We start from the raw sequence: 12,152 nt of genomic DNA on the forward strand, positions 1-12,152 counted from the left end.
TAGGGGTAAGGTCTGCGTACACTCTACTCTCCCCAGACCCCACTAATGGGATTTTACTGGGTATGTTGTTGTTGTTGTAAATTAAAGAAGAAAGTTGAATCAAACCAGTGCTTAAGCAAGTTTTGACCTCGAGCTAGACGACCTCGAGGTAGGTTAGCAAGAACAATAAAGAAAAGACAATAAAGTTAAGAAACAATTCTGATGAGTAATGAGCAAGAAAGTAAAAAATATATTCTTTTGCCAATGATTGATTGTGGTTACAAATGATTGGGGTCCCCAGTAGGGGAACCCTAAATAAGGTACATTTCTACTTACAGTAAAGAATCCTATTGCGACAACTGTCTAACCGCCTAGTACGGATTCGTACTGACCCGTACAAATCTATTCCGGAATTTACATCATGATCTTGGGGACGTGGCGAGAATCTTGCGCTTTCTGTTACAAACCCGTAACGGCATCATTTCGGGGTTGGTCATACTCGGCTTCGGTGCTCGCCGCGTACTCCGATCTTCGAGCCTTGTACTTTATCATCGAGCTTGGGCTTGGTTCATCGGCCTCGAACTCGACCCATCCTGAACTCGGGCTTGAAGCGACTCTTCGAGCCCGTGAAATCGGGCATACCTAATTTCGACCGTATACAAAGTCTTTCTCAAAATTGGATAAAATTCTGCTCTATTTCGTCTTCTTACGCATGTATATTTGCTTCATTTCTGATATGGTTACACTATTCACATTTGTTATTTGTTTCTTTTTTGTCAAATAGGCAATGAGGTTGAGAATGGACTTCTAATTGGCATCATATTAGATCTTAATGCTTATATGATCTTATTGGATCACATAAGTTTGACCATCCGCTTATTCTTTCACTTCCTTATATCTTGCAATCTCAATGTATTTAATAATCAGTTGCTCAGTTCTTTAGCTTTGGGTCAGAGTTATTTGTCTTGGTTACTCATGAACAACATGATTGCAGAGAAATAAAACAGCCAGCAAACCATACAACTGCGCCAGTAAGAATTTCTCAAATGACTGAATGAGTATTTTTGAAATACGGGTACTTGTTATACCTTTTTTCTTGAAAAAAATTGAACTGATAATAGAAAACTAAATACCATCCAACATGTGGTGCCTGAATATTTGATATTTCTTTGTGATATCTGAGATGAGACACCAAAATGCTCATCAATATCTTTTTCTCTTTCTGTTGCTTCGCTGGGGATCGGAGATGCCTCTACACAAGGTAATAACTTCTCAAACATTTTGTTTTTTTTCCTTTTTTCTAGGTTTCTAAGCTTTTGTTACAATCTATACTTTAGAGTGGATGTCAATTTTAATGCAAGATAGTGCCCACTCTATGTTACATAGAGGTCAAGTTTTTAAAGGGTCATAGGTATTAGCTAGGTTGCTAGATGAATAATTGAAACACCTGCCTATGTATTTGGCTTAATAAACATGGAGTTACAAGTATATCCTAAACGAAATATGGAATGTTAGAACAAGGAAAATAGCTAGTTAGAAAATCAAGTCAGTTTGGGATTTAGTCAAATTATTTAATGCAGTTATGGCTACAAAAACACAGCCTATAAATACAGAGAGAAACAAGAATGAAATTCTGTAAATATTTTCTTCTCTCAACCCTTTTCCCCTTCTATGATTCTTCCTCCCATTTTTCCTTACTCTCTGTTCGGTATCTTCTTCTTCTTCTTTCCCTTTTTTTCCATGTGAATTGCTAGGATGCATAAATCAAAGTCAATCACGTGAATAAAATATATAGATATGGAGAAGAATATATGTTATGTCCACAATGTTACCTAAGAAAAATGGGATGTTTTTATTACAATTTTAGTTTTAAAGTAAATTATTAGCAAAAAGATGAAAATAAAATAAAGATAAATAATTACATATACAGAAGTATATATGTTAATTGCACAATGTTACCTCAGAATAATTTCTTCTCATTTTCATAGTTACCAGTAACACGATGATATTCAGATGGTAATAACTCACTTAATGCCTTCCCAAGTTCCGTTTCATAAGAGTTGGCAAGTTCAAACCTAAATATAGTCAAGATAAATAGAATAAAACAAGTGTATTTGAGCATCTTTTGTTTGCGCTATTATAAAAAATGGGAGAGCATTATTCACAACGTACCAGTAAGCCAAACACTGAAATGGATCATAACGTTTGTAGATTTGCTGTATTTTGTCCCTTATCTGGAGATTGATGGATCCTCTTTTTCTCCTGTGCACTTTAAGTCCATGAAACTGAAATGAAGCTCATTCATCAGACTCGGAAAATAATGACTAACAAAATAAAAATATGGGCTAATAAGATGAAAATAAATAAATTCTTTTGTCCCGATTAATTTCTATTGACAAGCCATTTAAAGCTCATTTAGGTTGAAAGTAGAATATGCAATAAGTTAATAAATCAAAAGAGCCAAATAAAGTGAAACAAGCAGATCCAGGAATGAATTTCGTTTACCTCATCCATATGACGCATCGTTTCACTATCAATTGGGATGTAACTATAATATCCAGCACACATCATGATAGTTTTAATAGCGAACGGACCAGCACCATTTAACTTGAGCGTAGACCAGCTTGGTTGGGTACCAATGTGGTCTTTTTCAAACTTATTGAGATAAATTTCGCCATCAACAACTTGTTTTGCCAACATAATCAACTCCCTTGCTCTATACCCAAAATTGCCTTTACCTTTTAGCTCTTTCTCACTAAAACTTGCTAATTCTTCTGCATTGGGGAAGTCTCCATAAGATGAAATATTGGCTCTCTTTCTTTTTGACTTGAATTTTTTATATTGTAAATCACACAGAGCCTTTGCGAGATCCAATGATGTCTCCCACGTTCCACCTAAGAAAAGTTGGAAATATGTATCTCTGAAAAACAACAAAAAGTCAACTACGTACGATAACCTTACAGGAACCGTGTTCAACTCAAGATGATCAACTATTACTACATTTTGTTGCATCTATATATGAACTTACGGGCAAAAGCGAAGAAGAAGAGACTTGGCCACATCTTCAAATAAGAGTTCAATAAGAAAAAGAATGACTTTTGAAATTTGGAGTCGGAAAAGCTTAAGGTAAAAACTTTGTGTGGTCATAACATTTGTGTAACTATAAAAGCTTTTTACTAAAGGTAAAATGAAAAATTAAAAGTTTACATTATATGCAAATCTATAATTGTATCTTTTTTTTTTTTAAAACAAATTAATAAGAAAAGTTGTTTTTAGCATCACCAGTTGAACCTTATTTTTAGCATCACCGGTAATAGCTCAATAGTTTATTTTGAAGAGAAAGTTAACACTCACTTGGAAGCTAACGTCTAACAAGTTATTCAATTTTATGAATCACACCCAATACTTCAAATCAACTACAAGGTTCCCCACAAATGGCATGCACCAAACAAAAGTCTGAGCTAGTTTAGTTCTCACATCAATGATTCATTACCAGATTTAAAAAGATAATATACTCTACACTTCTAGGAACAATGAAATATTAAACGAATATCTTATATTAATATCTGACATTTAAAACAACTATCACAAAAGTCAAATAAGTCACCCTGAAAGTAATTATTCTTTGGCAAACTTCCGAAAATTTATTTTTTTGCATTTCTTTTTTGTCTTGTAATTATTTATGTTTAGTAGCAACTTTAGTCGCCATTCAATGATAGCTATGCCGCCACTAATTGTCGAATAGGTCATCAATAATTTTATTGTTCATTTGGCAACCTAAATAAAATATATTTTCACGTGAAGATCATAATACATAGAGACATCATAAATATCATTTTGATCCATTCAATAGCCATGTAGATTATGACTATGTTGTAACACTCTCACACAAGCTCATTCCCACGTGCTTAAGTTTACAAAACATTATTTAGTCATTTATGCACCTGAAAATTTTCAAAACATGTGGTTGTAGGCATGTGTCTAATTACGTCCCCATTATACATAATTTACCAAATAGATAGCCTAGCTATGCCTCTAACCTCTTAAGTTGACAATTCGAATATAATTTGGCTTTAGCCTTAAGCCTACCCATAACGATGCAATTGAAATTTCGGCCGAATATCGACTCCCCCAACCTATATCTATTATTTTTCACTCATTTATATCATCCACATCCATTAGCATCAGCAGTTGGACCTTACTTTTAGCATCACTAGTATTAGCTCAATATTTGAAGAGAAAGTTAACACTCACTTGGAAACTAACGTCTAACAAGTTCATCAATTTTATGAATCTGTCACGACCCAATTTCCCCTCCGTTTTAGTGATGGCACCTAGTCTTAGGGATTAGGTAAGCCCAACATTTTACTGAAGAACAACAATAATAAAGAAAGTCTAACAGTCTCGATATAGAAATCTTTATAGAATATACAATTTCCCAAAACCAGTAGTACAAGTCATAAGCTCTACAGAGTTTACTACAACTTCTAAATACAACTGTTTGGAAATAAGTAAAACAGTGTGAATACAAGAATAGAAAGGTGGCTCCGAAACCTGCGAACGCAGCAACAGGTTTACATGATATAAGTATAGGAATAATATAAGATGATATCAATATAAAGACTACGCGATATGGCTAGAAATACATAAATTTGCAATAAGGAAGGAAACAACAAGTAACAGCGGAACACCATAATAAGGACACAGAAGAGTGAACGGAAACACAGCCCAAATCCGAAATCACAAATACAGTAAAGACAAATGATAATTCAACAACTACGGCAGTTTTCACATAGGCCTTAGCTAACAAACTCCAATCAATTAGTCAAATCCTTCAAATATAGATCTTTCACCCATAAGTTTTCAAATAGAAATCTTTAGAATATAATCCTTCCCAATAAAAATATTTCGAAATATACTTCCTCCAAATAAATATCTTTCAAATATAGGTCACCCCGTGAGACCTTATCTCATAATCATACAATATGGGTCTCAATACATGAACCCTAACACTTGGCATCCTGTGCCCTCATCACACCTCATAACCGCACTAACGGCTCATGTGCTAAATAGATCCATTCTCACATGGAAGGCAAGTAAAAAAGGGTGTGCGTCTATACTCAACAATATCAAGAAAACCTCTTATCCGATAAGGGTGCTTAGCCACGTGTATGCTTGAACAACTGTCTTAACATAGTTCATACCGGATAGTCTGCATAAGGAAAAGAACGGACAACACGTCGAATGTTTACACATGAATTGAATCAATGAAAAACAACAGCTCTGAACACAGTAATAACAAAAGGGGATCTCCCAGGATACCGTCCCGTAGTTCCAAACGTAAATGTGCAGGGGATCTACTGGAATACCGTTCCGTAGACCCAAAGTAAATATGCAGAACAGGGGGGGGGGTCTACAGGAATGTTGTTCTGTAGTCCCAAAGTAAATATGCAGAACAGGGGGATCTACCGGAATACCGTTCCGTAGTCCCAAAGTAAATATACAGAATAGGGGGATCTACCAGAATACCGTTCCGTAATCCCAAAGTAAATATGCAGCGCAACCAACAGAGATAATAGTTACAGCACGGCAGAAACCTCATACATAACCACTACAAGTACAACAACAAAAATGACAATACTACAAAGTACGGCGAGTAAATCAGCTCAAGAACATTAAATCACAAAGAAATGGTAGAACCATTTCACAAGGAATAACCACAGTAAAGAATACTAGGCGTAAAAGGGAACAGTTCAACATGGGAAAACTAATATGTAGCAACGATCCCACAATATACAAGTCAACAATAAGGAAGCCAACACGAGTCAAATAGTTCCAAATAAAGGCAAGTCAACTAAGATAAAGATTATCTAAACTCCTTTTACGGTTGAGCAATAGCGAAGGATATTCAACAATTCAAATATTGGTAAGCAGCAGGAGATAATCATATCTCCAATTACTACTAAACAATTATAGGATGGGATAATAATAATTTCAATTAAAGATAAGCAGTTATGAAAAGATAGCATGACGATAGAAGAGGCAAAATCTTCAGTTAAGTCAAATAAGAGTCAAATAGGCAATAAAAGTGAATCCTAAAGCAATTAATTCTAATTAAAGCATGTAGAAGTGAAACCAGCAAATAAGACCTCGAACGTATCACGAACAACTTCATACACATTGAATATAAGGAGCTAAGAACCCTAAAGGCCAACTTTCCAAAAATAAGTTCGAGCACGCACTCGTCACCTCGCATACACGAACTAAAATCAACATAGAAGACTCAAATCCTAAGGGGAAATCCCCCACACAAGGTTAGGCAAGATACTTACCTCAAAGAAGATAGACCGATACTCTAAAATGCACTTCTCAGGTGAAAAAAGACCTCCGGACAGCTCAAATCCAACCAAAATAACTTCAAAGCACAAATACAACTCATAAGAAACTATTCCGGATCATAAAGTCTCAATCTTTAACAAAATCCAAAAATCGGTCCAAAAGTCAAGCTCCCTGATCAGTGCCAACCCCGCACCACTATCGAGCGGCGAGAGCGGTCGATGCAGCTTTTACCCGAATAGGTCGGGATTGAATCCACAGGGAGCTAGAAGTAGGAGTTGGTTTCCTATCCAAACTAGCAATGTGCAGTGCTCTTAATTGCACTTCCAATCATAGTTGGTCTTTTGATTACTTCTAATATTATGCTAATAAGATGCTAAATTAAGCTAAGAGTAAAATACTTGAAAGGTTATCTAATTGGTTAAAGAGGCACTAGGGAAGTGACTTTCTCCTAAGTGGATATAAAACGGATTCTCAAGTCTAAAGCAAGATTGTTATGATGGGGATTATGATATAACCAATGCACGAAACTTCTAACTCTATACCACTCAGTAGTTTGAGTGATTTTGCCCTAATTGACCTTCTCAAGACCAATTGGGTATTATAATTGAGCAAGCAATTGAGATTCAAGTCGGGTATTACTATCTCTAGGTTTAACCCTGTAATTTGGGCTATCAATCTCTTGAGTACGCCCCAATTCCTTGTTGGACCAATTTTTCTAGACTCAAACTCTCTTTCTCAAGAAGAGCCCAAGTCATAAAGGCACAAATTAGTGTTTGCAACCACTAATTCAACATGTAAAACATAAATTAGTCCAAATATCAAACACCCATAAACATTTAAGCCTTAAAACTCAAGATCCATCAAATACCCACACCAGGGTTGAGCCACAACCTTAGCTAATGGGTCTAGCTACTCATAATAAGGGAAGAAAACAAGAAATTAGATGAAGAATAAACCATAATAATTAATTACAAACTAAGATAATGAATATTCAGCGTAATAGTAGCCACAAATTACTCAAAATGGAACAAAAGAGTCGTTCACGTGCTCAGCCAAAAGTCAGAATACAAAAGATGACCTAAAAATATGAAAAGAAAGTATTTATACTAGGCCAAATTTTCTAGACAAAAATACCCCTGACGAGGTAATGCGGTCCGCACAAAATGCACCGTGGACCGCACTGAGGCTTTTTGGCTTGACTCTGCAGTCTCTGAATCTGGCCACCGTGGGCCGTATAAAATGCACCGCAGCTGCGGTGGCTTCAGTTTGGTCCGCACAAAGTTGCTTGCGCTCCCCGCTGGCTTCAACCTCCATTTTTCATAACTCTCTGAATCTCATCTCCGCGGACCGCACAAAATGGTTTGCGGCCGCGGTGAGGCTACTGCGGTCCGCACAAAATGGTTTGCGGCCGCAGTGCTTGAGTTACCAAAAACTGCACCTCTCTGAATCTCATCACTGTGGTACGCACAAAATGCATTGCAGCTGCAGTGGATCTGTTTCAACTGTGCTTGGACTTCTCCTTGGTACTTGTGCATGTTTCACTCCTTTTTTGAGTTGGTTTTGACTAATTGTCACCTTTTTGACCAAACCCTGCAAACAAGTACGACATCTAAGCTTTTGGGACTATTTTGTATACATTTTTACTCTGAACTCAAGTAAAAAGGAGTGTAAAATGAACTAGAATCCCTAGTTATCAACTCCCCCAAACTTATGCTTTTTCTTGTCCTCAAGCAAATAAAATAAGACCATCTCCTTAAGAGCAAATCCAAGAAAATTCAGTTGACCTAAAGTGACCTCATCTAGCATCAATTGGGACTAACAATTGCCCTCAACCCAAATGGATCATTAACAACATTCACTCTTTTAAGCACCATGGTTTTAGTGGGACACAAGAGCATCAAGAATTGACTCAACCCATCAAGGGAACTCTTTCTACTACCTTGGCCATTGTGGAACCCAAACTCATACATCCTCAACTCTCCCTAAGCAAACCTCACTTTTAGATTGTAACACTCAGAACGAGGATAGTGGAAACCCACTCATCTCTCCCAAAGAAAATTCACAAGTCCAGCTCTTAGTACCATAAGCTTGCCCCTTATGTGAGTCACCACTAATGTAAGCTTCGTTCAACTTAAGATCATATAGGGCTTTTGTGGAGTCATAGTGAAGGCTTTTGGTTCAGGGTAGGAAATATTTGGTCTAAGTAGGTTCCATCTTCCCTTAAGCACTTCATTTACTTTATTTTGGCACACATTCTCTTGACTTTCTTTTGAGTCATTTACTTCTTTCTTCGGGGTTAGAGAGACACACTGTCACTCTTTCTTGTTCATTTCAAAGCTTTTTCTCCTTTTTTTAGGCTTTCCACGCCTTTCATCACTTTACTTTTATTCAATCCCTTTATTTTTTTTTCTATATTGCTCATTCTTTTTGACTTTTTGATTTTCTTTTTTCTTTCATTGCCTTTCCTTTTCTTTATTTTATACCTTTTTACCACTTTGTTGTATTCCTCGTCTCCCCCCCCCCCAAACTTATGCTTTTTTCATGTGCTAAGGAAAGATTGGGTGCCAGTAGAGGGTCATTTTAAAACGGGTAAAGGCTTGTATCATGGTTTTTGAAGGAAAAAGGGCTATGGCTCAAAGAGGTTGACTAGGGACATTATCATTGGTAGGCTATGGATGTTTCAAGATATCATTTGGATTAAGGAGAGCCTATAATCACTTCTCAAGTCAAACTACACTTAGGATTTCGCCTAGACAAACATTCAGGGAAAGTTCTAGACTAATGGCACGGGACTTGGACTTGCAATTCAAATTCTCACCACACAAGCTATGGGATTGCTAAAAAGACAGAGTCGGGGGCCCACAACTACCTTAGCTAAGATTTGAGCAACACAATGGTCCCGAAAAAACACTTGATGATTATCAGCCAACACAAGAGTCTCAAGATCACAACTTTCACCATCCTATACCCAACAATTTATTTTTGACCATAGGATCAAAGGCAAATGTGTCAGGGCCAAGTGAAGCTTTGCTTGAGGCACCACTACTCACTAGCTATTATTTACACAAAAAGAAAAAGAAAGCAGACTCAAACCCTTAAGAAGGTTGTCATGCCATCCATCATCGCGAAGAGCCACCCGGTTCATACAAATTCCACCTTTGGAAAGAACCGTGGCATTAAGAAAACCAAAGGCTTATTGCACACAGAAACTAAAAATAAGAAGCTATCAAAATGAAATAAGAAGCTAGTAAAGAAGAAAGAAAATGCGGAAAGTAAAATGAATATGTACAAGAGGGGATTTAGTCAAATATACATTAGGGAGAATGAATATACACATCAGAAAGTAAATATATATACAGACCAAAGTTGCAAAAGTACAAAAAGTGAACTAAAATGGTAAAATTATGTACATACCAAAAGTGAAAATCAAAGCATAAAAAGGAAGTAGTGTCATATATATAACCCAATGCCATCAAAATAGGGCTACCCCATCAAATGAAAGCTAGCATTGTCTTCAATGCTAACTAACCAAAATAAGACCAATAAAAGATAGAGAGTAAAGAGAAAACTCCCTATTGGCCCTCCATCTGCATAGGATCATGAGCCTGGGTCCCTGGGTCCTCGGACTGTTGGGAACCTGTGACTGGATCCTTGTCACCTGTGTCTGTACTGGGTCCTATGCCTGTACTAGGTCCTAGGCCTGCACTGGGGCCTGAGGCTGGCTAGAGGAACCTCCCGGCGGCTCCTCCAACTCTATCACAACATCATCAACATGGGGAATCACCCTCCTCTTTGCTGGCCTCTCTGTCTCCTACTCTGGCTCAGGCTGGGCTGCTGGCACCGGGTCATGCAATAAAAGGTCCAAAGGCAAGTGATCAGCCTTCATTCTCCCCACCTCCACCCTCAACTCTTTCACCGACTTCTTGGATGCCCGAGTCTTTCTCAATTTCTTTGTTTCTTTGGTGAGCTCCTTCAATGCTTTTCCATGAGAACCCACATCGTTCAATATTAATTGATGGTTCTCCAGGAGCTTCTTCTGGTTGTCCAGAAGCTCTTTGAGAGTGTCCTCCACTGATTATGGGACCTGTGGCTGAGGTGGTACAGAATGGGCTTCCACTGAAGTAGACAGCACAGACAACTTAGAAGTGGCTGTCTGCATCTAGTTGTTGATACTGGCAAGGGTCTGGTTCAAGCGGTGGGCAGTCAACGGGTAGGCTGAAGATGAGGGGATATCTGGGATAGTAGAGGGACCTGGGGGCATATCAGGGGTAGCTGAAATAGGAGTTGCCACTACTACTGGCTCTTTAGACTGGCTAGTAGAAGAAGTGGATTTGCCTTTCGGATATTTGCCTTTGGGGTTGTCATCACTTTGTAGGCTGTACCAGGAAAAAGGTGCCTTTGGCTTCATCTTCACATCAAACCTCCTCTTGTCGACCTCCAAGTCATCCAGGTACATAGTCAGGAAATTTAGGAAGGGATACGACCTATCTCCTTCATTGACCACCCGTGTGATCACCCTAGATATCATATTCCTGACGTTGATCGGGTACCCTGCCATGATAGAAGCTACTAGAATTGCCCGAGAGATAGGAAGGGAGTTCTCATGAGTGGTGGGGTCCAGTTTGCTGCATACAAATGTCTCCCATCCTTTTGCTTCGAAGTTCAATGTTCTTCTCAGAATTTTTACTCCCGCTGTCAACCATGCTGGGGTAGTACCTGGGATTGTCAAATACTCTATGCTAACCATGGACGGGCATCCTCCCCGAATGCTACCTTCTCTAAGTACAATGTCTCATCCTCCTCCATGAAGCCCAAGTAGTCATTGATCGTTTTTCCATCAAACTTTACTTTCAAATTCCGCACCTTGGTCACTGTAGTGCCCTTTTTTATGTGGGCAACATTAGTGTAGAACTCCTTGACTAGGTTCTCATTTGCATCCTCAACATTTCCTGTGAAGTATTCCCAGCCCGCTCTCTCTCTCTGAACTGCCTCCTCACATTAGGGTTGTGAGGCAAGAGATCTCTATCGCTGAAAGTCCGTTCAGGTATCAACTTCCTCTCGGGCAACCATTCTCTGAACTTGTGGTAGGCCACTTCACTCAAAAATCTATCTTGCCATGCTTCTGGTTTTCTGGTTCTTGCCACCCCTCCTACTTGGGGCTCACCCCCTCCTTCTTCTTCTACCGGATCCTCACCGGGTGGTAAAGCTGTAGGTGAGGTAGAAGAGGCACTGTCACCGGTCTTGGCTGAGCCCTCAGACGACTCAGAAGAAATTGGAATTGAAGCTTGAGCAATGGGGGATCCCTGAGGGGTAGGCTCATCTCTCAATCTCATCCTCTCTGGGAAGTCATCTATATACTCCGGCACTGAGTCAGAATCAGACGCCTCCCGGGAGGGCTCATACTCACTTCCCTCTGAATGGGAAGCAGCTCTATCAACAACCCTTATTACCTTTCTGGTTGCGTTTATTGCTTGCCGAACTTGGGGGGTCAACCTTATCTTTCCTCGTCCCCTACCCTGGGAGCACTCAGCTTTTCCCTTTTGTTTGTCTCCACCGCCTCGTGATTTGATCATTTTCTGCAAGTGTAGTTCATTCTGTTATTGTTAGTATCATAGTACCAGGTGAAGCAGTGAAGATTATGATTGCAGACAGTTGAAATTGTAAAGCAGAATTGCAGACCACGGACCGTACAAAATGAAGTGCGGCCGCAAAGCCATCGCGGACCGCACAAAATGGCACTGCGGTCCGCACTAAGGTGGGGGTCAGACTACCCATTCACTGAATCTAGGCATCGCGGACCGCAAGAACTGTAGTGCGGCCGCGGAAGGGACCGA

The 12,152-nt window shown here is 39.0% G+C and overlaps 1 protein-coding gene across 2 annotated transcripts; it reads right to left on the minus strand.

Annotated features, from left to right (window-relative positions):
• Window positions 1-362: 362 nt before the first annotated feature.
• Window positions 363-3,109, minus strand: LOC109220262. Of its 2 annotated transcripts, none has more exons than XM_019384718.1 (4): window positions 2,485-3,109; window positions 2,152-2,264; window positions 1,939-2,054; window positions 363-621 (listed from the first exon to the last, which is right to left on the minus strand). In XM_019384718.1, exons 1-3 carry the CDS (start codon window positions 2,989-2,991, stop codon window positions 1,940-1,942), a joined length of 735 nt encoding a protein of 244 aa, XP_019240263.1. In that variant the 5' UTR covers window positions 2,992-3,109; the 3' UTR covers window positions 363-621; window position 1,939. The 2 variants fall into 2 exon arrangements, with proteins under 2 accessions (XP_019240263.1, XP_019240262.1); XM_019384717.1 differs by lacking the exon at window positions 363-621 and adding an exon at window positions 1,510-1,729.
• Window positions 3,110-12,152: the final 9,043 nt, after the last annotated feature.

The sequence above is a fragment of the Nicotiana attenuata genome, unplaced genomic scaffold (assembly GCF_001879085.1).
Source record: "Nicotiana attenuata strain UT unplaced genomic scaffold, NIATTr2, whole genome shotgun sequence".
NCBI lineage: Eukaryota > Viridiplantae > Streptophyta > Magnoliopsida > Solanales > Solanaceae > Nicotiana > Nicotiana attenuata.

What these genes read in the sequence shown, in the direction of transcription:
- LOC109220262 (XM_019384718.1), bottom strand. Translation starts at nt 2,991, where the DNA reads ATGCAACAAAATGTAGTAATAGTTGATCATCTTGAGTTGAACACGGTT. An exon ending in CGATGCGTCATATGGATGAG is followed by an intron (nt 2,265 to 2,484) that starts GTAAACGAAATT and finishes GCTTCATTTCAG; the next exon opens with TTTCATGGACTTAAAGTGCA. An exon ending in TTTCAGTGTTTGGCTTACTG is followed by an intron (nt 2,055 to 2,151) that starts GTACGTTGTGAA and finishes GACTATATTTAG; the next exon opens with GTTTGAACTTGCCAACTCTT.